We start from the raw sequence: 25550 nt of genomic DNA on the forward strand, positions 1-25550 counted from the left end.
AATATCTGGTTATACTGATGGCTCTGCAATATATTACTACATAAACATCAGCCAATGCAGATTCACCAATATACAGAAGCAAGGTCACTAGTCAATTCGCTAATAAATATTCCTGCACAGAACTTCTTGATGAGACATGGGCTGTGAAGGGAATACATTGAACCAGTTGATTCACATGTTTCTGTCTGCTGAATTAATTCCAACTTGTTAAATTAATCATGCTATATTGCTGATAAACAGATTCAGGAACGTTTGCTTCTGGTTATTGAAAACTATGCTAAACCAACAAACCAACGACACCCCAGTTAAGGAATTAAGGTTCAATTATATGTTTCACTTGGTCACATTGCTGCAGAATTTATCCAACTAGTGCAGCCTTATCACAAGGTTATCAAGCAATATTAATGTATTCCCTTTATCTGGAATTACTGGACAAGAAAACATCTTGGTATATTAAAAAATATAACACTTCCCAAGACTCAATTCTTTATAGTGAGTCGCTAGGCCATGCAGAACAGATTCGTGGAGTTAGCTGATCTCATCCTGGGTGGTAGCAGGTAAGCTATAATACGCCTCAATACCCCTGAGTTAGAGATGGAAGAATCAGCTGTGGTTTCCAATTCTGATTGATGCATAGTAGCCCTGGTGAAAAATCAAATGCGAGCAGGAACGGGACTGGTTGTGATGTTCACCGCAGCTAAATAGCCTGATGGCAATCATTGGCAAGGCTCTTTTATAAACATTTGTCATTTGTTGCAGTATTCGAGGGCATCTGAGGCCCAAATCAAATCCCTAAGGATTATGCACTTCTTAATAAAAGAGACAATGTATAGCTTTCCAACTTGAAATATTAACTGAATTTTAAGTCATTCCCCACTCTATTTTCAAATTAAATTAATTCAATTCAATGAATAAAAGTATTATTTCTTACCTCACAATTGCTAAGGTCAAGAGAAACTTCCTTTAGTTGAGGATTGCAAGAAAGGCCAAGTAAAAGTGCTCTGTAAAGAAAGAATTGGTACTGTTGAATAGAAAACAAGTCATTTTCTTCTAACATTTTCACGGTGTTCTGCTTCTTGCTAGCACTTAAGCAGCAATGATAACTTCCCCAATTTCAATGCATGGTATTAAATGGTTCAAAGTTAGCAAAATATTCTTCCTGTAATACAGAAAATAAAGCTTTGGGAACATTGGGTGGTACTTTGGATTAGACATTGGACACATTTCAAAACCAGCCCTGACTGATGGGAGGAAAGTCTCCTGTCTTCTGGCTGTTAATGGTCCTATGTGAAATTAGGATGGACATTCTCAAACCAGGCCCTTGCGGGAATAGGTCTACAGCACAAACTGGCCTCATTTTGCACTAATTGGCAATCAAGATGGCCTGCGTAAGAAATGAAAAAACTGTCACACTGATGAGTATGGGGTACTCTTAAGATTGCGGATGGGAGAAAGTCGCTAGGGCAGAGTAAAGGGAGATTGGTAGAGCTTGATGTTGATGCTGGTGCTTTAAATTAGAAGAGTTCCATTCCCCAACACTAACCACCCTTATTTTGATGAGCAAAAATAAATATTGAACTAAAATATAAAAAATAAAAAAGCTCTGGCCAACTGGCACAATGGGATAGCGCACCAATGCACTGCACCATGAAGTGGTAAGATATGGGTTCAAACAAAAGACATGCCAGGCAGAATCTACTGATCGCCACGATGTTGCCAGAAAAAGAGAGAAACTGAGCATAGGCCAGATTTTCCCCGACATTGAGAGAAGAAACTCTACAATAAATTAGTAGTTCAGTGACACTGAATGTGATACACCTTTGAGGAGTTGGTTATAAAATAGCAGATAAATTCTGGAGCAGATCAATGACCTGCCCTCTTGACCAGAGAATGATGCCTGACTTGAGGTTAGGGGAGGGAGGAGGAGGACGAGATAGGATGAGGAAACATAGAAACATAGAAAATAAGTGCAGGAACAGGCCATTCGGCCCTTCGAGCCTGCACCACCATTCAATATGATCATGGCTGATCATGCAACGTCAGTACCCAATTTCTGCTTTCTCTCCATACCCTTTGATCCCTTTAGCCATAAGGGCCACATCTAACTCCCTTTTGAATATATCTAACGAACTGGCCTCAACAACTTTCTGCGGTAGAGAATTCCACAGGTTCACAATTCTCTGAATGCAGAAGTTTCTCCTCATCTCGGCCCTAAATGGCTTACCCCTTATCCTTAGACTGTGACCCCTGGTTCTGGACTTCCCCAACATCGGGAACATTCTTCCTGCATCTAACCTGTCCAATCCTGTCAAAATGTTATATGTTTCTATGAGATCCCCTCATTCTTCTAAATTCCAATGAATATAAGCCTAGTCGATCCAGTCTTTCTTCATATGTCAGTCCTACCATCCTGGGAATCAGTCTGGTGAACCTTCGTTGCACTCCCTCAATAGCAAGAATGTCCTTCCTCAGATTAGGAGACCAAAACTGCACACAATACTCAAGGTGTGGCCTCACCAAGGCCCTGTACAACTGCAGTAAGACCTCTCTGCTCCTATACTCAAATCCTCTTGCTATAAAGGCCAACATGCCATTTGATTTCTTCTTCACCTCCTGATGTACCTGCATGCCAACTTTCAATGACTGATGTACCATGACACCCAGGTCTTGTTGCACCTCCCCTTTTCCTAATCTGTCACCATTCAGATAATATTCTGCCTCCCTGTATTTGCCACCAAAGTGGATAACCTCACATTTTTCTACATTATACTGCATCTGCCACGCATTTGCCCACTCACCTAACCTGTCCAAGTCACCCTGCAGCCTCTGAGCATCTTCCTCACAGCTCACACTGCCACCCAGCTTAGTGTCATCTGCAAACTTGGAGAGATTACATTCAGGAGCAGGAGAATGATTCTTAATAAAACTAACCTGTTAATACACAGAAGCCAAAGAAACTGTATTGATAAAAGTAATGCCTATCAAAAGAGAAACAAATACTGACTTGACTGCATCCGGAGGGAGTTTTGTGCCTGACAGGTTGATGTATCTCAAAGCCAGTGAGCTGCTGAAATACAGTTTGAAGGATGGAGGGACTTCCTTCCCCTTCCTGCAACATTGAAGGAAGAAAAATTCATGTTGAGATTAGTCATGCAACAGAATTACTTGTTCATAGACACAATACACAGAACAAGAGTGTGAAAGCCATATATGATGTTTAGCTCATTGCAATACACCAACGAGTCTCAAAATCAAATTTTATATACAAATTTTAGGTACAACGTCTGAAATCCGGAATCCCCGGGACCGAATCCATGCCGGATTTTGGGTTTTGCTGGATTTCGGACCTCACGCGGATTGAACCTGTGCCGGATTTCGGACCTCGCTGCCCGGTGATCCTTCGCTCCTCGCCGAAATGTCCGGTTATCAGACAATTCTGATATTTGGTAGTCTGGATTCGGGACTTTGCACTTGTATATCAAATGCATATGAAAAAATGTGCATCATTGGCTAATGCTGGATACCCAGGCTGTCGGAATAACATAACTTTCAATATTTTTACGGTTGTCGCATATTGATATTTTATGCTTTTGCATAAATAAATCTATTCTTGAAAGCCCTTTCCCTCCCCTCCCCCTCCCCCTCCCCCCCCAAGTCAAGCCTTTTCCTGTAAATGGCTATTCCATCAGCCTCTTCTGAAGGTCTATTGGAAATTCCCAAATCGTCATGAACTGAAAAGGACAACAGCCTCGACTGCTGTCCTGGTCCCAAGATCAAACACTTTCAGTTCTACAGTTTACCCAATATTATAGTTAGCCTTTAGCTTATTCTGATCGATGGGATGAGAAGGTGCCGAGGAAAAATCCATCTGAATATTCAATCCGTATGCACATTTCATTCTAAAGATCCAATGAGGTCGCTGCGTGATACAGCTTCTTCACCCTTGCAACCACCTGCTATATTTTAGGACTTCATCAGATATATTTGTGCCCCCTACAAATTGAAGTAACACTTCAAACACACAAGATCTGATAATGTGAGGTGACCCAGGAATCAAACAGAATAAACACAATCAGTTCATTCAACTTAGGCTTGGAATTACAAATCAGATTTATTAAAAGAAGCAGAAAATCAATACAGCAGAATTCCATCATCTCATTGATGATCTTTCATGTAATTTTAAGTTTTGTTTTTATTATACAGTTTGTAGGCTAGTCAACCCATTAACTCTCCATCATTGAAATAGCTGTCATTTCTCTTCCCTTCCCCCTCTCCACTCTATTTTTCTGACTTTACTAAAATGCTTGCTTATCTTTTAGTATTTAGTTTTGATAAAGGGTATAAACCAAAGACATCAGCTTGTCTTTTCTCTCTAATTGACCTGCTACGCACTTCTAACATTTTCTGTTTTTATTTACGATTTACAGCATTTTTAGTTTTTTTCTCTTTTGTACAGCAGATTTAACTGCAGAATGCTTACATTCCACCTCCTTGGATGTAAAAATAAAATACTTAACACTTGGCTAACTATCTTAGAAATCCTAAACCTGGACCGGCATCGCACCATAACTTACCATATATGTGAGGCTTTGTTTGTGCTAATTGGAAGCAAGTGATTTGCACATTGGTTACAATCAGTGAAGGTGTTGGAAGGCACTTTCTGAGAAACCCATACAAATGTTGCCATTTACTCAGAGATGAGACTGGGAATATGAATTTGCAGCGATCTTCGAGGAGAATATGAATTTACAGCCATCTTCTAGGCAAGTAATTAAAAGAAATACCCTCCATCAGTTAACTTTTCTCTGGGCTGATGAGAACTGTATTAGTAAGAGGAATTGCTGGAAGATGTCAGCTTCTGGAAATTTTGAACAAACTCCTCTATGATATGTGGACTGATATCACAGTGGATACTACTTGCCTACCACTGAAGCATTGGGAGGAGGGGGCTGACAGATATGAAAAAGCTGCTGTCTTTATCACTAGTGCACCATTCAAACCCTGGTGCTTGACATAAGAACATAAGAATTAGGAACAGGAGTAGGCCATCTAGCCCCTTGAGCCTGCTCCGCCATTCAACAAGATCATGGCTGATCTGGCCGTGGACTCAGCTCCACTTACCCGCCCGCTCCCCATAACCCTTAATTCCCTTATTGGTTAAAAATCTATCTATCTGTGACTTGAATACATTCAATGAGCTAACCTCAACTGCTTCCTTGGGCAGAGAATTCCACAGACTCACAACCCTCTGGGAGAAGAAATTTCTTCTCAAATCGGTTTTAAATTGGCTCCCCCGTATTTTGAGGCTGTGCCCCCTAGTTCTAGTCTCCCCGACCAGTGGAAACAACCTCTCTGCCTCTATCTTGTCTATCCTTTTCATTATTTTGAATGTTTCTATAAGATCACCCCTCATCCTTCTGAACTCCAACGAGTAAAGACCCAGTCTACTCAATCTATCATCATAAGGTAACCCCCTCATCTCCGGAATCAGCCTAGTGAATCGTCTCTGTACCCCCTCCAAAGCTAGTATATCCTTCCTTAAGTGAGATGACATGCTTGGCACCAGTGATCAAGGGCAGTTTTGCAATGAGGCTAAGAGACACAAGAGGCCTCAATGTCTTTTTCTTGGCTTCTGGACTGACAAGGAACATGGCCCAGTCATTTTTTTCCTTTTAATTCATATTGTTAAATGATTCTTACTGGTACAATTCCCATTTTGGCATACTTACGAGAAAGAACGTGATCTGCAGGCAGAGGCTGAAGGGCTCCTTTGAGGGACCAGGGCCGAGCATTCCCGCTTCTCTTAGCCCACAAGGAATGCTAAAAAAGACACTTACCTTGTGGAGCCAGCAGCTTCCCCTTCCCTTTCACTGCCGAGTTTCTCGACCCCCAGGAGACTGGTGCAGGAACAGTGAATTTTAAATCGGGCTCCCAACTGCATTGTGGGAGCCCAACATAAATATGTTAATTAAGTGCCTTGCCTCTCCATGGCAAGACAGTTGGACACCCGATATCCACCGCTGTAAAAGAAAGTCAGCGGACGCATGCGCAACATGTTGGGGTCGTGTTCCCCATATTTAAATCTTTAACCGCGACCCCCCAACCCCCATCCCCATGACCCGATCACGCCGGCTGTGGGTGGGTTAATATCAAGGGCATTGTCTCCAACATCAGAGAAGATCTGTGGGTTCTGTAAACAGTTGAAGAAGTGGAAAATTAAAGATTGTTCCTCTTGGCCCTCCAATATGGACCATTAGCATGGTACAATATAGTGATTTATGTATACTTATATAGTCTCAGGCAATCTCAGGCCCAAAATGCTGCACAGCCAATGGCGTACTTTATAAATGCTGTAACTATTGCAATGTAGGGAATTGTCACAACTGATTGGTGCACAGCAAGGTCCACAAACAGCAATGAGATAAATTACCAGATAATTTGCTTGGTGGTGGCGTTTGAGGGATGAATGTTGGCCAGGACTCCCCTGCTCTTTACGTCCACATGAGAGCAGACTGGGCCTCAATTTAATGTCTCATCAGAAAGATGGATAAACTACATTTGGCAGATGTAGATGTCTACTTCAACACCACTTGCCCAGCTCGTCAACAATATAAAGGTGCCTTGACAGGAGCTAATACTTAAGGATCAAGAGAGACTATTTTCCTCTGGGTGTTTCGAGTATTAATCCAGCAATTTTCCTAACTTATTGATCATTTTTTAATTTTTATATTTCTATTTCCTGAAGTAATGTTTTTCGGTCTTTTTTAAACTTATCGTAGATTATTTTGGTTCTTATATTTTAGATCATTCTCATGGACGTGTCCCTACTCAGCACAGCTGCGAGAACATTTCTCCTTACCTTGAAATCTAGGTAAGCTTTTGGTTAACCTAGCCAGGAAGTAACAGCAAACACTGTCTGGTAATTGCTTTTAGCAAATGGACTTAATCTATGTCGCCATACGCACTCACTTCAGTCTTTGGAAGCAGTAAACCATCACATCAGACTGCATCTTAAGTTTAAAATATGAAGCAAATTCATTTTACAAAAGCTGGATAAGCACATTAGGAACAGTCTTATATAATTACCATAGAAAGCTTTCCATTTGAGTGGATAAAGTAATAACAATCTTTTCCTAAAATTTCTTACCACTCTGGCAGCCAACCTAAACTGTTTCTTAGAAATTCAAACTGATTTTTCTCTTTCAAGTGTTTCCCTGGTTGGTTCCTTATCTGAAATTTTCAAACAGACTCTTCAATTTGAACAGAACAGCTCCTGACTTCATGAATTTTAAATTGTCTAACAACTCAAATTTAAAAAGGATCCATCAGTCGCCAAGTTTGGATTATTCCTCTCCAGCCCGTAGCCAAAAAAAACTGCAACACTGTATTAGGATAGTCTTTGTTCACGACTGTGGCTTAGTTGGCTTTTAAGCTCCTTATATATTACCACTGGATTGAAAGAGGTAGCCACCAAATCAAAGTTAGATTAAAAAAAACTTCATCTTTGTCACATCTGGTCTCTACCTTCTCCATTGATTCTCCTTTGAGTGATTTGACAAACTTAATCTGCCACCACATGGCAGCAAATCCTAAATTCCAGGAAAAGACCATTTTATGCAACTGTAACGTTTAAAAAAAAAAGTTGCAATGTGCTGTTCTAATGTACAAATTTACAAAATAAAGTACAAATATGTGACAGGATACTCACAGCTGGTCACTACAACCGCAGTACCCAATAAATTTATGGATGAAAAATGACAAATTTGTCGTGTAAATATGAATATAGTCTGTACACTTGATTGGGAACTGCCAATACAACCTGCATACCATTCGATTAATGTATTATACTTGAAGCTACAAAACAGAAAATATACTAGAAACAGTGGTTAAAAACATGTCAAACATAATGCACTGATTTGTTCTAGTACAATAGCAATATTAATATAATTTAAAACACAGCTTCTGAATCCCAGTATGACCATGTGTGAAAACCTATCTTTCTTTAAGTTAATGGAACATTCTAATTTTTTTGTATCAGTTGCTATTTCTCACAGGTAATATCCCTGATCGCCTATAAGGCTAGGTTGCCTGATCGTACACTTTGTATTCTTTCCAGTTATTTTTCTGCTGAATGCAGCTTCTGTCAGAGGCACTGACCTCTATCAGTCCTTTCTCTTCCAGTCACATTAGATCAGATAGCACAAAATGCTTCTCTAGTATTGCGATGACAGTAAGACCAACAAATAGGCTTTGGAAAAATTAAATTCAATTTGTGTTAAACTAACTTGATTGAGTTCTTTGATGAAGTAATGGAGAGCATTGATGAGGATAATGCGGTTGATGTGGTGTATATGGACTTTCAAAAGGTGTTTGACAAAGTACCACGAAATAGACATTAGCAAAATTAAAGCCCGTGGAATTAAAGGGAAAGTGGCAGTTTGGATACAAAACTGGTCAAGGGACAGAAAGCAGAGAGTGGTGGTGAACAATTGTTTTTCAAACTGGAGGGAAGTGATGTCTCCCCAGGGTCAGTGTTGGGACCATTGTTCTTTTTGATATACATTAGCAACCTGGACTTGGTATACTTCATTTTAATTTCAAAGTTTGCAGATAACATGAAACTTAGAAATGTAGTAAACAGTGAAGAGAATAGTGAGAGACTTCAGGAAGATATAAACAGACTGGTGAAATGGGCAGATACATGGCAGGTGAAATTTAATGCAGAGAATTGTGAAGTGATACATTTTGCTAGGCAGAATGAGGAGAAGCAACATAAATTAAATGATACAATTTTAGAGGTGGTGCAGGATCAGAGAGGCATATGTACACAAATCTTTGAAGGTGGCAAGACAAGTTGAGAAAGGTGTTAAAATGCATATGGGGTACTTTGCTTTATTAATAGAGGAATAGAGTGCAAAAGCATGCTAAACCTTTATAAACCACTGGCTATGCCTCAGCTGGAGTATTATGTTCACTTCTGGGCACCACACTTCAGGAATGATGTCAAGGCCTCAGAGAGGGTGTAGAAGACATTTACTAGAATGGTACCAGAGATAAGGGACTTAAGTTATATCGAAGAAACTGAGTTGTTCTCCTTAGAACAGAGAAGGTTAAAAGGAGATTTGATAGAGGTGTCCAAAATCATGAAGGGTTTTAATAGAGTAAATAAGGAGAAACTGTTTCCAGTGGCAGAACGGTCGGTGACCAGTGGACACAGATTGATAGCGATTGTCTAAAGAACCAGAGGCAACATAAGGGAACATTTTTTTAAGCAGTGAGTTGTTGTGATCTAGAATACACTAACTGAAAGGAGAGTGGAAGCACATTCAATAGTAACTTTCAAAATGGAATTGGATAACTACTTGAAGGGGAAAAAATTATAGGGCTATGGGGAAAGAGCATGGGAGTGGGACTAATTGGATAGCTCTACCAAAAAGCCGGCACAGGCACAATCGGCCGAATGGCCTCCTTCTATGCTGTATCATTCCACGATTCTATGATTCAACTGAACCAAAGGTGAAGTATTTTGCAGTGTGCTTATACTTTTTTGAAAATGCAAAAAAATATTGCAATAGAACAGTAATCTAGGATTTAATGTAAACTCGAGGACACATTACCATGGGACCTGTGCTTTTCTTTTACTGGCTTTAGATTGGGCAAAGAGCTCAGGTGGTCGGTGACTGGTTAACAATGTTATGAGAAAATAGTGGGCATTTCTCAGGGCTAGGGTCTTTACTAACCGTAGGCTATCAATTCTATTGCATCTAGCTTTTAGAGTCAGTTCACTGCGATATCCCAAAACAATCAATGCAGCCCTATAGAAACAGGATTAGCTTGCTGGCATGTCAAATACTGCAGATAACTGGACAGTTGGGGAATTGTTCTAAAGTCTTGGTCAGGGAAGGATTAAGGTTTAGTTTGAATATAAAAGCTTTTTATAACTGCATTGACTTCCTTTTGGATCTGCATAACAATTATGCTGTACAGGATGACTTTAATAATGATTAATTCAAACCTAATCAGCACTTGTTCTACACACCTCCTGATTCATTAATTCTGAATGCAAATGCTGTATGAAATTCACTCCAATACATAAAGGCCTTTCACCGACATATATTTTACACAAAGCACAAATGGTACTACAGGTGTGACGTCCGAAATCCGGAAACCTCGGGACTGAGGCCATTCCCAATATTTCTGGATTTTGGAAGGTCTTTGCCTGGGCTGAGGGAGGTGAACCGGGGGGGGGGGGAGGGGGCAGGGGATCAGGCAGGGTCTGGGATTCGAGGGAGGGCGGCTGTGGTAAGTGAGGGGGGGGGGGAGGCAAAGTCGGGCTGCCGAGGCTGGGCTGCTGACGCCAGGGGGAGGTCGGGCTGCTGAGGTAAGGGGGCGAGTTCGGGCGGCCGAGGTCGGGCAGCCGAGGTAAGGGGGCGAGTTCGGGCCACCGAGGACCATGGGGAAGTCAGGCCACCGAGGTAAGAGGGCGAGGTCGGGCCGCCGAGGGGGGGGGGAGGTCGGACCGCCGAGGGCCGGGAGGGAGGTCGGGCCGCCGAGGGGGGGGGGGTGAGGTCAGGCCGCCAGGGGGGGGGGAGGTCAGGCCGACGGGGGGGGGAGGTCAGGCGGCCAAGTCCGGATTTCGGAACATTTTCCGGACGACCCCATCATGGATCGGCCCGGTGTCTGGATTCCAGAACATTCCGAATTTCGGAACTCCAGATTTCAGACGCTCAACCTGTAATGAATTGAAACACTTCTACTATTATGGCTAAAATCACTGAATAACCAGGAATCAAAGGATATCTTTAGGATCCATTTTCCTGTGGAGTGCTATTATAATAGATTGGTGCCATGTTACAGCTGTCCCATCCTAATGCGCGAGCCTTCTGCAATTTTCAAGTACACTTGTTGAGGCCAATCAATGTGAATGACCCTATTTTTGTTAAACCAGGTTTTCCAGGCAGCCAGCCTTAGCAAATCTGACTTTAGGCTTGCTGTCTTCGAGTTGGCTGCTACAGCACAGCAAAAAAAAAAGCAATATAAAAGCAGTTATCAGAAAAACCACTGGGCCCGAGCACAGAACCCTCACCTGCCCAGCCACTATAATCAGCTCCCGGCTTCAATTCTTCCCACTTGTCCATCTTTCTGCAGGCCACTTCCCAACAAGTCCTCAGATTGTGCTTCTTGCGTGGACATGTTTCAATTGAGAAAACGGACAAAGGAAAAACTAATTCTAGCTAACTAGAGTGAAACTGTATATCTGCCACATCCCCAGCACTGAAGCACTGACCACACTTGATCAGCTCCGCTGGACAGGCCACATAGTTCGCATGCCAGACATGAGTCTCTACTCGGAACTCCTTCATGGCAAACGAGCCAAAGGTAGGCAGCGGAAACGTTACAAGGACACCCTCAAAGCCTCCCTGAGAAAGTGCGACATCCCCACTAACACCGGAGAGTCCTTGGCCAAAGACCGCCCGAAGTGGAGGAAGTGCATCCGCGAGGCTGCTGAGCACCTCGAGTCTCATCGCCGAGAGCATGCAGAAATCAAGCGCAGGCTGCGGAAAGAGCGTGCGTCAACCCAGTCCCACCCACCCCTTCCCTCAACGACCATCTGTCCCACCTGTGACAGAGTGTAGTTTTCGTATTGGACTGGACAGCCACCTAAGAGCTCATGTTAAGAGTTGAAGCAAGTCTTCCTTGATTCCGAGGGACTGCCTGTGATGCTGATGATGTATATGTGCCAGAGGTCGGTTATTTGCATCCCCTTACAGTTAAGATTGGCAGTAATGAGCTTTAAAGACCTGTCAAAGGAGGGAAATAACTTTTAGAATAGAATGACTACCTGTGCGAGAAGATACTCTTGGACAGATGAAGAGAAGCCAGCTTTTGGCAACATCCCCGCAGAAGTGCTGCACACACCTGAAAAACACAAAGGATAGCTTAGTTACAGACTAAATAATCCATATATGTTTGTAACAATATAACCTACATAACAAGTGACTGGCGTTCAAAAGTAATTCAGTAGTTGTGAAGCATTCAGGTCATCCTGAAGATGTGAAAGCTGCTACATAAATGAATGGTCTTTCTTTCTTCACCACTTGTCAGTATTGTGTGTAGATTTATTCAACTATTGGCAACAGCACATTACACAAAAAATTATGCAAAGCCCAATTTAACAACCATGTCAAAAAACATGTGATAATCTTCATAAACTACTCCAAATTGGTCCCACCGCTATCACCATTGACAGAGCTGTAACCATCTGATCTCATACAGCTTAAAATATTTTCTCTGAATACACCAACATTTGGAAAGATAAGAACATAAGAATTAGGAACAGAAGTAAGCCATACGGTCCCTCAAGCCTACTCCACCATTCAATAAAATCATGGCTGATCTTCGATCTCATCTTCACTTTCCCACCAAATCTCCATATCCCTCGATTCCCTTAGAGTCCAAAAATCTATCCATCTCAACTTTGAATATACACAACGATACCAACGATTCAGCATCCACAGCCTTTTGCCATAGAGAATTCCAAAAATTCACAACTCTCTGGGTGAAGAAATTCCTCCTCAGCTCAGTCTTAAATGGCCTACCCCTAATCGTGAAAATGTGACCCCGAGTTCTAGACTCTCCAGCCAGGGGAAACAACCTGGCAATGTATATCCTGTCAATTCCCCTCAGAATCTTATATGTTTCAATGAGATCACCTCTCATTCTTCTTACAAAATCTTCATAGGACAACACTCTCATCCCAGTAATCAATCTAGTGAACATTTGTTGCACCACCTCCAAGTATATCCTTTTTCAATAAAGAGACCAAAGTGTCATCTCACCAAAGCCCTGTTGAGACAAGATTCCTTACTCTTGTGCTCCAATCCCCTTGCAATAAAGGACTACCTACCATTTGCCTTCCTAATTGCTTACTGTACCTGCATACTAACTATCTATGTTTCCTGTACGAGGACACCTAAATTTCTATGAACACCAACAGTTAATAGTTTCTCACCATTTAAAAAAATGGATGCGACTGCTGCCAACGAATTTGAAGAAGTTGCACAAGCGCAGTTTAAGTGTTTTTTTTGGTTGTTTGCTTCGCAGAGAAGTGAGTGGGCTCGTTAAAAAATCCGGTGTAATGTCTGTAAGCTTGCAATGTTTGTAGCTCCACACTGTGGATGTGGACGTATTGTGTACTGCAACTGCATAGTTAATAATAAGCAGAACCAGGCAGATTTCCGGAGGCTTCCGTGAGAGCTGCCTGCCACGTAGGAAGCTGTGTGTGTTTGTGCTCTGTGAAGATATCACTTTTGGCGGTGAGATGGGATTTTTCGGATGATTTAAAGCTTAAACTTTGTTGGGGAAGGATTCAGCCAGCCGACAGAGAGACTTTGGAAGTTTCTGTCTTTGGAAAAAAGCTACAAAATCCAAGGTAAAATACAGCACACGGTGTGAACAGCTAGAGATTAAAATGGCAGGTGTAATCGGACATTTGAGGGAATATAGACATGACTGGGAATGTTTTAAAGCAGATGTGAATCGGCTAGAAATGTATTTCACTGCAAATAACATAATCGAAGTTCCAGACAATGCAGTCCAGAACCGGGCTGTGTTGGAACGTAAGAAAGCGATCTTCTTATCGGATGCGGGTCCGGCATTGTACGAAACCCTTGTAAATCTGCTTGTGCCTGACGAGCCAAAGGACACAACGCTTAAAGAGATTTTAATGAAGCTGGAGCAACACTATAACCCCAAACCGTTAGAAATTGCTGAAAGCTATTGTTTCAGGATTCGGAATCAAAAGGCTGATGAAATTATCAGTGATTACATCGTAGCATTAAAAAAGCTATCAATGCACTATAACTTTGGAAACTTTCAAAACCGACCATTACGGGATCGTTTTATTTGTGGGGTGAAAAATGTTGCGATCAGAAGGAAGTTATTGACGACGGATGACTTGAATTTTGAGATTGCTTGTCGGCATGGCCGAACAATATTCCCGAGAATTAAATAATGATTACGGTCGTCAGTCAACCGAGGTAAATCACCTGCAGGTTCAAAGTAAAAGATGGGGGGGGGGGGCCAAAGTCTCAGAAACTGGAAATTCTAACAGAGTGTCAAAGTCGTGCTATAGGTACCTGGGACAACACATTGCTCAAAGTTGTCCATACATGAAGGCAGAGTGTTTCTTCTGCAGGAAGACTGGGCATCTTGCGAAGGCATGCTGACTGAAGGGTAAACCAGCTTTTAAAGCTATGAGTCCAGCGTTCAAAGCTATGAGTAGAAATCCCAAGAGACTACATAGCATGGAAGAACAACAGGACGAGGAGATGTTAGAGTTATATGTCATCAGGAGCACGAGGTTAACGGACAGCGATTCGGAACAAAATCTACATAGATGTTGCGGGATTCAAGATACCAATGTAAATTGACACGGGTGCAATCCGTGAGTGTAGTACTGGAGTCACTATATCGCGACAAATTGCGTGATTTTCAACTGGAGAAATCCAAGATAGAGCTGCGAGGCTACTCGGGAGAGAAAATTCCTGTGGTAGATCGTATCACCATACCGGTGAAATATAAAGATCAATTTCAGAACTTGCCTCTAATAGTAGTGAAAGGAGACAAGTCTGCCTTACTCGGAAGAAATTGGTTGAGCTCACTGAAGCTGGATTGGAGTAAGATTTTGTGTGTGGAAGCGAGATTTTCATCAACGGATGAGGTTATCAAGAAGTATCCAAAGGTGTTCTGCGAAACGGGCAGTTCGATCCAAGGCTTCAAGGCGAGTGTCAGGGTACAGAAGGACGCTAAGATCAGTTTACTACAAGCCATATTCCGTACCATATGCACTCAAGGAGCAAGTTGAGCAAGAACTCAAAAGTCTAGAGACCGAGAACATTATTTGTAAGATAGATCGATGTAATTGGGCTACACCCATTGTTGTTGTACTTAAGTCTGATGGTAAGGCAAGATTGTGTGGTGATTATAAAGTAACCGTAAACCAGGTTCTAGAGGGTAATGTCCCCAATACTTTGCCGAATATAGAAGATTTGTTCACAACACTGACAGGTGGTCAGATCTTCTCAAAACTGGATCTTACGAATACCTACTTACAGCTTGAACTAGATGAGGAGTCCAAGTCATGTTTGACTATAAATACTCATCCAGGCCTATATCAGTTTAATAGGCTACCGTTTGGAGTGTCTTCCGCCCCTGCCATATTCCAAGGGGTGATGAACCAGATTTTGCAAGGTATTGAAGGGGTACTATGTTATTTAGATGACATACTAATTTCAGCACCAAATAGGCAAATTCATAACATATTGAATGAAGTCCTCAAACGGCTAGAGAAGCACAGAGTACAAGTGTCTGCTCGTAAGTGTGAGTTATTTAAAAACTCAGTGGAGTACTTAGGGTACAGAGTAGACAAAGATGGTTTACATCCAACCATGGAAAAATTGGATGCAATTAGAAATGCACCCACTCCCAGGAATGTCACTGAACTTCGTTCATTCTTGGGTCTTTTGAACTATTATGGGAAGTTCCTACCAAATTTGGCTACAGTATTACATCCACTGAATGAACTATTGAAAAAACAGGTCCATTGGAAGTGGTCAAAAGAATGCGATACAGCATTCAAGGAGTGTAAAAGCAAATTGGTAGAGAGCACCATGTTAGTTCACTATGACATATCTAAGGAGATTAAGCTAGCATGTGATGCCTCTCCGTATGGCGTTGGGGCAGTAATCTCTCATGTATTAAGTAGTGGGGAGGAGAGACCAATTGCTTTTGCTTCACGCACTCTCAGTGCCAGTGAGAGTAATTATGCGCAAATCGAAAGGGAAGCTTTGGCATTAATTTTTGGGGTCAAGAAGTTTCACAAATACTTGTATGGTCGTAAGTTTACCATCGTTACGGACCATAAGCCCCTAACAGCAATCCTCCATTCAAAGTCCCCAGTTCCAACATTAGATGCATCCCGAATGCAGAGATGGGCTTTGATTTTGTCAGCATATACATATGATATTGAATATAGACAATCAGCTGATCACAGTAATGCTGATGCAATGTCTAGATTGCCTTCCCCATCACAAGTTACACCCGATAGGGAAGAAGTGTTTTATTTTTCATACATTGATGAACTGCCAGTCACAGTTGAAGAGATTGGTAGAGCAACCAAACGTGACCAGTGATGTCAAAGGTGTGTGAGTATATTGCAAATGGATGGCCAAACCAGGTAACAGACAAAGATATTCATCCATTTTTCATTCGTAGGAACGAATTATCAGTCGATAAAGATTGTATCATGTGGGGTGCAAAAGTGGTTATACCAAATAAATTCAGGTCCAAATTATTAGGAGACCTCCATGACCAGCACCTGGGAATGTGCTTGACCAAGAGTTTTGCACGCAGTTATTTATGGTGGCCAGGTCTTGATAAAGATATAGAGTACATTGTGAGTCAATGTACGACATGTCAAACGGTAAGCAAGCAACCACCACCAGTACCATTACAGCCATGGAAATGGCCTCCCAGGGTGCGGCAAAGGCTACATATTAATTTTGCTGAGTTAGAAGGACAACAATTGTTCATTGTGATTGATAGCCATTCGAAGTGGGTTGAGGTGTTCCCAATGTGGAAAATAACAATAAGTAAAACATTGGACATTTTACGAAATTGTTTTCTTCATTTGGCCTCCCTGAAGAGATTGTTTCGGATAATGGACCACAATTTCATTCAGAGAAATTTGTACAATTCACGAGCAAAAATGTTGTGAAACATACGAAGGTTCCACAATGTCACCCTGCTTCGAATGGTGCAGCAGAGTGCACTGTACAAATTGTAAAACGTGCCCTCATAAAACAAATGTTAGATCCAAATCCAAGGAAACGACAGTTGTCATTGGATCACAAATTGGCTAATTTTTTGATTACATATCGAAATACTCCTCATACAACTACTGGTAGAACACCAGCAGAGTTGTTTCTCAAACGACAGGTACGAACCAGATTCTCGTTGTTAAAACCAAATTTGGCACAGTCCGTAGAAGAGACACAATTAAGACAGAAAGAGAATCATGATAGAGGTAGAGTAAAAGAGAGAAGTGTGAAATTAAACCAGAAGGTGAGAGTGAAGAACCATCACCATAAATAGTTAAAGTGGTTACCAGGAAGAGTGGTGAAGATATGTGGTCCTTGCACATATTTGGTAAAGATGTTTGATAATGGACAGGTTAGGTTTGTTCATATTGATCATATTTTGACATGGAAGAAGTTAAAGGTGGGAATGATTCAATTATTTCTGACTCATTAGATACTTTTGATACACCAGTAGCAAATCCTAAATCCAATGTACTGGAAACAAATTCAGGAGTGAATCAGAATGAAAGTCTGAGTCCGAGTCAGGAAAACAAAGAGCTGAAGTTACAGTGAGTTCAAATGAAAATCAAGGAAATTCCATGGAGTAAAAACGTTCCTCAGGATGAGCTTCGAATGAGTGTGAAATCGACACCAGGTTTGGAAGGTTCTGTTTGAGAGTGAAGGTATCCTCTTCGAGACAGAAAACAAAGTTAAATTTGTAAATATGGAAAAAAATAAGTTTATATCCTGTGTTATGTATAAACATAAAAGCTATGTATGATGTTTGTTATAATAACTTCTTCATTAAGGAGGGAGAAGTGTAATGTCTGTAAGCTTGAATGTTTGTAGCTCCACACTGTGGATGTGGACGTTTTGTGTACTGCAACTGCATAGTTAATAATAAACAGAACCAGGCAGCTTTCCGGAGGCTTCCGAGAGAGCTGCTTGCCATGTAGGAAGCTGTGTGTGCTTGTGCTCTGTGAAGATATCACAGATGTGAGCAGGTTCGTTAAAAAATCCAGGAAGGGAGGCGGCTAGTTAACAAAAAGCAGAAACATCATGCTTCTGGTCATTGGAGCTTCCAGATTAATGCTCAATACGTTTCTGCGCAGCTTCCGGTCATTGACAGCAGTCACTCTGTAATCATCATTACTGGAGACAAACAGAAGGAAAGTTATTTATCAATATGGTTAAACATGGTGTACAAGATGCAGTGTTTTGCATTCAGCTGTAAACAACAAAAAACAATCAATCCAATGGGTGGGAAGAGAAGAAAGGAAAACACTTACATTTTTGTAACCTCTCAAAACAACAATTCGATATAGATCACTTAGCAGTCTGTTCAAAGCAGCCAACCTTACCTCAGATGTCTTGGCCCGGTCTCATATAGATAGAGTGAATCTTTCTCCATCTGGTGCCACTCCTCCAGCTGATCTCCTTCCAATCATACAGTACGGCCCAGGCAGTCAATCTTAGAAACTATATATATTTTCAACACCTTAAACTTATGCTCATTTTGTAATGAACAGGTGGAACAGAGAGCTACATTATAAAGTATGAGAGGAAAGGATGCAGGGAACCTAAAAACTGACTGCAAAAGCTTCTATAGATATGTGAAGAGAAAAAGATTAGTGAAGACCGACGTAGGTCCCTTGCAGTCAGAATCAGGAGAATTTATAATGGGGAACAAAGAAATGGCAGACCAATTGAACAAATACTTTGGATCTGTCTTCACTAAGGAAGACAGAAATAACCTTCCGGAAATACTAGGGGTTCGAGGGTCTAGTAAGAAGGAGGAACTGAAGGAAATCCTTATTAGTCAGCAAATTATGTTAGGGAAATTGATGGGATTGAAGGCCAATAAATCCCTAGGGCTTAATAGTCTGCATCCCAGAATACTTAAGGAAGTGGGCCTAGAAATAGTGGATGCATTGGTGATCATTATCCAACATTCTATTGACTCTGGATCAGTTCCGATGGACTGGAGGGTAGCTAATGTAACACCTTTTTTAAAAAAGGAGGAAGAGGGAAAACGGGGAATTATAGACCAGTTAGCCTGACATCAGTGGTGGGGAAAATGTTGGAATCAATCATTAAAGATGTAATAGCAGCGCATTTGGAAAGCAGTGACAGGATCGGTCCAAGTCAGCATGGATTTATGAAAGGGAAATCATGCTTGACAAATCTTCTGGAATTTTTTGAGGATGTAACTAGTAGAGTAGACAAGGAAGAACCAGTGAATGTGGTGTATTTGGACTTTCAAAAGGCTTTTGACAAGGTCCCACACAAGAGATTAGTGCGCAAAAGTAAAGCACATGGTATTGGGGGTAATGTATTGACGTGGAAAGAGAACTGGTTGGCAGACAGGAAGCAGAGAGTCGGAATAAACGGGTCCTTTTCAGAATGGCAGGCAGTGGCCAGTGGGGTGCTGCAGGGACCCCAACTATTTACAATATACATCAGAGATTTAGATGAAGGAATTGAGTGTAATATCTCCAAGTTTGCAGATGACACTAAGCTGGGTGGCGGTGTGAGCTGTGAGGAGGATGCTAAGAGACTGCAGGGTGACTTGGTTAGGTGAGTGGGCAAATGCATGGCAGATGCAGTATAATGTGGATAAATATGAGGTTATCCACTTTGGTGGCAAAAACAGGAAGACAGAATATTATCTGAATGGTGACAGATTAGGAAAAGGGGAGGTGCAACGAGACCTGGGTGTCATGGTACATTAGTCATTGAAGTTTGGCATGCAGGTACAGCAGGCGGTGAAGGCGGCTAATGGCATGTTGGCCTTCATAGCGAGAGGATTTGAGTATAGGAGCAGGGAGATCTTACTGCAGTTTTACAGAACCTTGGTGAGGCCACACCTGGAATACTGTGTTCAGTTTTGGTCCCCTAATCCTGAGGAAGGACGTTCTTGCTATTGAGGGAGTACAGCGAAGGTTCACCAGATTGATTCCTGGGATGGCAGAACTGACATATGAGGAGAGACTGGATCAACTGGGCTTGTATCCACTGGAGTTTGGAAGAATGAGAGGAGATCTCATAGAAACATATAAAATTCTGACGGGATTGGACAGGTTCAAGGCAGGAAGAATGTTCCTGTTGCTGGGGAGTTCCAGAACCAGGGGTCACAATCTAAGAATAAGGGGTAAGCCATTTAGGACTGAGATGTGGAGAAACTTCTTCACTCAGAGAGTGGTTAACCTGTGGAATTCTCTACCGCAGAAAGTTGTTGAGGCCAGTTCGTTAGATATATTCAAAAGGGAGTTAGATATGGCCCTTACGGCCAAAGGGATCAAGGGGTATGGAGAGAAAGCAGGAAAGGGGTACTGAAGTTGAATGCTCAGCCATGATCTTATTGAATGGTGGTGCAGGCTCGAAGGGCCGAATGGCCTGCTCCTGCACCTAATTTCTATGTTTCTATTATTATTTAAGTACGAAGGCAACTTGAATATTTCTGATGCAAGCCCTTGGGGGAGGAGGAGGAAGCCAGAGAAATAAACAATTGCTTTTGCTTGGATATCAAACAAGACACTTCGGGCTGGATTTTTCTCTTTGGTGGATTTACTGCCAAAAATGTTCTTAAACCTACCAGGGTTATACTGTCAATCGCCCCTGCTTTTCCCTTAGTGAAGCTTCATTATATATTCATGATGGGCTCTAGGTTCTATTAGTGCACTAATAGATCATCTGCCTCTCAGATTGGGGGCAGGGAAGGGGGGTCCGTTGGAAAATCCAATGATGCTGCAAAGAATCAAGGTAGTTATTTTGTCTCCCTAACCATGTAGTTCATTAAAGGAATGATCCAGGTCCATGGAAGGATGTGGTCTTTGCCACAAGGCTATGATTCCTGGGGTGCATTCCACACAAAGTGGCTTCACTTTCACTACTCTCATTTCAAAGCCCCACAATCAGACAAGGAGGTACCATCTGAATCTTCCAAGGATTATGGTGCAATCAGACAACTGCCATTATAAGAAGAGTTTAAGATTGAAAGGGCACACAAAAGTAGACACCAAGAGGAGCCATAGTAGCCTTATACAGTGGGACGTTATCACATGGGCAACCATAGAGAGGTTTTTTCCTCTGATGTGATATGTGAAGAAAAATTTGGAGCAAGATGGAGGACTGGAGGAAGGAGTAGCATAATGATCTCCATGATCTCCAAATGAGAGCCTTGATAATTGTAAAGAACAGCTACATGCCAGCTGGCGAGCATTTGTTGCCAAAAGGGGATTTTGATTAATCTGGCAGTGGCCCTGAATCTTAGTCAGCTGAAGATCTCCCTTATGAGGTGTGCCTGCAGCTGTCTGACAGCTGATACAACTCAGTTATTGTTTTGTGAGGGAGATGCAGCCATTTGAAACATGGCTGAAGGTGAAGCAGCTCAACTGTGTGCGCCCAAAGGAAGGCATACTTACCAGCTGGCAGGTGCCAGCTGTAGTGCCTGTTCAACCCCGCATCTTTGCAGCGGACCCCCTGATACTCGCCCTTCTCCTCGTCAAAGGAGAAGAACAGAGGAGGTCCAAGGGAGCTGTACTTATTTCCAAGGTCCAGTTTACAACTGTACCATTTTTTTTTAAAGATAAAAATACTTCAAAAATCCTTACAGGTACTTTAAAAATACTTCAAAAAAACTTAAAGACAGTTAACTAAAATTTCAAAAACATTAAGAAAATTCAAAAAACTTCACAAAAAAATTAAAATTAATGACAAACTATTTAAGCAATATTGATTTTTTCTAAACTTATTTAACTGAGTCCCTGTGGCCTTCACTGATGTTGTGTATCTAACCAGCCCCAAGCTGGCCCTACCAGCTCTTCCCTTCAAGCAGCTGGCAGATTCAGGGCAGTAGCAAAGGATAATGCAGCCCCGCCGTAGACCCTAACCACCTGGCATCCTTTACACGCGGCAGGGTTGGGGTTACCGTAACTAAAGATGTCAGCACCAGCAAGACTCCAAGAAATTCCAACAGTAACTTTCTGTAGTCATGCATAGTAGTGGCCCCCTGAATTCCTGATTTTGCTCCATTGACTGCCCCAAGTGCGTATGAAAGCAGGCAGCCAATGGAGGAATAGCCATCCCTGCGGGTTACGATCGATATGATTGTTTGCTGTCACATTCTGCAGCAACCAACATGAAGGAAGCTGAAGAGTAGTCGTGCCAATTGCATTAGTCTACCATGGACATCATTACAGATGTTAAATTCACAATTAGTGGCAGCAAATTCTGCATACTGACGATCAGATCATGAACAGAATAACAACATATCTGTGGAGGTTAGCTGCCACAAGCCTCACGAGCAATTAAAACTCATCTTCCTGCTCATAAAACAGATGGCTCAGCAATTTCTTCATATCAGCATGATCATTTTAGACAGCTGGCAACGGTCTGCCACACACAACAGTGCCACACAACATTGAGGAAATTGGATAGCAGATTCATTGTACTAAAAAAAAAATCAAGAAATAGTCCAGATATCCAGGGTTGCGTAAATAAACCCAGAGGGGTTTTCAGAAAAAAATAATCATTTTGGCTAATGTGAACTGGGCACCAAGAATATTGGGATATAGATTTGAATCAAACCAAGATTTTTTGAATGAAGGTCTCTCTTGTCTGAAATTTACCATAACCCGAAGTGAAATGAGGAATAACAATATAGTTCCTAATAGAAACATAGAAAATAGGTGCAGGAGCAGGCCATTCAGCCCTTCTAGCCTGCACCGCCATTCAATGAGTTCATGGCTGAACATGAAACTTCAGTACCCCCTTCCTGCTTTCTCGCCATACCCCTTGATCCCCCGAGTAGTAAGGACTTCATCTAACTCCCTTTTGAATATATTTAGTGAATTGGCCTCCACAACTTTCTGTGGTAGAGAATTTCACAGGTTCACCACTCTCTGGGTGAAGAAGTTTCTCCTCATCTCGGTCCTAAATGGCTTACCCCTTAACCTTAGACTGTGACCCCTGGTTCTGGACTTCCCCAACATTGGGAACATTCTTCCTGCATCTAACCTGTCTAAACCCGTCAGAATTTTAAACGTTTCTATGAGGTCCCCTCTCATTCTTCTGAACTCCAGTGAATACAAGCCCAGTTGATCCAGTCTTTCTTGATAGGTCAGTCCCACCATCCCGGGAATCAGTCTGGTGAATCTTCGCTGCACTCCCTCAATAGCAAGAATGTCCTTCCTCAAGTTAGGAGACCAAAACTGCACACAATACTCCAGGTGTGGCCTCACCAAGGCCCTGTACAACTGTAGCAACATCTCCCTGCCCCTGTACTCAAATCCCCTCGCTATGAAGGCCAACATGCCATTTGCTTTCTTAACCGCCTGCTGTACCTGCATGCCAACCTTCAATGACTGATGTACCATGACACCCAGGTCTCATTGCACCTTCCCTTTTCCTAATCTGTCACCATTCAGATAATAGTCTGTCTCTCTGTTTTTACCACCAAAGTGGATAACCTCACATTTATCCACATTATACTTCATCTGCCATTCATTTGCCCACTCACCTAACCTATCCAAGTCACTCTGCAGCCTCATAGCATCCTCCTCGCAGCTCACACTGCCACCCAACTTAGTGTTATCCGCAAATTTGGAGATACTACATTTAATCCCCTCGTCTAAATCATTAATGTACAATGTAAACAGCTGGGGCCCCAGCACAGAACCTTGCGGTACCCCACTAGTCACTGCCTGCCATTCTGAAAAGTACCCATTTACTCCTACTCTTTGCTTCCTGTCTGACAACCAGTTCTCAATCCACGTCAGCACACTACCCCCAATCCCATGTGCTTTAACTTTGCACATTAATCTCTTGTGTGGGACCTTGTCGAAAGCCTTCTGAAAGTCCAAATATACCACATCAACTGGTTCTCCCTTGTCCACTTTACTGGAAACATCCTCAAAAAATTCCAGAAGATTTGTCAAGCATGATTTCCCTTTCACAAATCCATGCTGACTTGGACTTATCATGTCACCATTTTCCAAATGCGCTGCTATGACATCCTTAATAATTGATTCCATCATTTTACCCACCAATGAGGTCAGGCTGACCGGTTTATAATTCCCTGTTTTCTCTCTCCCTCCTTTTTTAAAAAGTGGGGTTACATTGGCTACCCTCCACTCCATAGGAACTGATCCAGAGTCAATGGAATGTTGGAAAATGACTGTCAATGCATCCACTATTTCCAAGGCCACCTCCTTAAGTACTCTGGGATGCAGTCCATCAGGCCCTGGGGATTTATCGGCCTTCAATCCCATCAATTTCCCCAATACAAATTCCCGACTAATAAAGATTTCCCTCAGTTCCTCCTCCTTACTTGACCCTCTGACCCCTTTTATATCCGGAAGTTTGTTTGTGTTCTCCTTAGTGAATACTGAACCAAAGTACTTGTTCAATTGGTCTGCCATTTCTTTGTTCCCCGTTATGACTTCCTCTGATTCTGACTGCAGGGGACCTATGTTTGTCTTTACTAACCTTTTTCTCTTTACATACTTATAGAAACTTTTGCAATCCGCCTTAATGTTCCCTGCAAGCTTCTTCTCGTACTCCATTTTCCCTGCCCTAATCAAACCCTTTGTCCTCCTCTGCTGAGTTCTAAATTTCTCCCAGTCCCCAGGTTCGCTGCTATTTCTGGCCAATTTGTATGCCACTTCCTTGGCTTTAATACTATCCCTGATTTCCCTAGATAGCCACGGTTGAGCCACCTTCCCTTTTTTATTTCTACGCCAGACAGGAATGTACAATTGTTGTAATTCATCCATGCGGTCTCTAAATGTCTGCCATTGCCCATCCACAGTCAACCCCTTAAGTATCATTCGCCAATCTATCCTAGCCAATTCACGCCTCATACCTTCAAAGTTACCCTTCTTTAAGTTCTGGACCATGGTCTCTGAATTAACTGTTTCATTCTCCATCCTAATGCAGAATTCCACCATATTATGGTCACTCTTCCCCTAAAATGTGATCTCTGATCTGGTGTGAATAGTCTAAAACTAGTCTGTAACTCAGCACAAATCAGGATTCTTATTGAGAGGTCATAAGGTACTCTGATGGGAGAAACAGGATGTGCAGTAAGTGGTGCTCTTCTGAAGTTAATGTTCAAATAAATTATTTTAGCAATGAATGTGGAGGAAAATTTAATCAACACCTGATCTACTATGTACCTGATGTGGGAGTGCCGAATCCCATTGAAGGATACCCAAAATGGAGAAAGTACCACATTCCTGAGCATCAACGTCCTTCTAGATTAGAAATTCATACAAACAAAATTCTCCAAGAAATGGTCAAGCCCAATACCAAAAACAGTAGACAAAAGTTGCACAGTACCATGTTGTACTCGAGCTGCATCATGTTTATTCGCAACACAGTGCTTTTTTGCAACATTTCTCAAAGATATTGAATGTATAATTAAGAACAGAGAAAGTTGAGCTCATTAATTTTACAGTTCCAATTGGCTAGGAGAACTAAAGGTACTGAGAACCTGCAACTAGTACCGGATTTCAGAAGAACAAACTTCTCCTAAATGGCAGATGATTTGGAATGGGGACATTGGCTAACCCTCCTTGGTGGTGATGTGACCGATGTTGAATATAAATGGAATTTTTTTAAGGATAAGTTTAAAAATATGGAAAACGAACATGTACCCAAAATCATAAGAAGGAAATGTGATAAGAAAAA

At 41.9% G+C, this 25550-nt stretch overlaps 1 protein-coding gene across 5 annotated transcripts in view; it reads right to left on the reverse strand.

The window, feature by feature from the left end:
* Window positions 1-25550, reverse strand: part of LOC139264358 (F-actin-uncapping protein LRRC16A-like) — a 554868-nt gene that overhangs the window by 213974 nt on the left and 315344 nt on the right. For all 5 annotated transcript variants that reach the window (XM_070880668.1, XM_070880667.1, XM_070880669.1 and 2 more), the window contains 3 exons: window positions 11843-11919; window positions 3005-3109; window positions 932-1001 (listed from right to left, as the gene is read on the reverse strand). In XM_070880668.1, coding sequence (XP_070736769.1) covers window positions 932-1001; window positions 3005-3109; window positions 11843-11919 — 252 coding nt within the window. The remainder of the gene's footprint in view (window positions 1-931; window positions 1002-3004; window positions 3110-11842; window positions 11920-25550) is intronic.

This window comes from Pristiophorus japonicus, chromosome 5 (assembly GCF_044704955.1).
Source record: "Pristiophorus japonicus isolate sPriJap1 chromosome 5, sPriJap1.hap1, whole genome shotgun sequence".
NCBI lineage: Eukaryota > Metazoa > Chordata > Chondrichthyes > Pristiophoridae > Pristiophorus > Pristiophorus japonicus.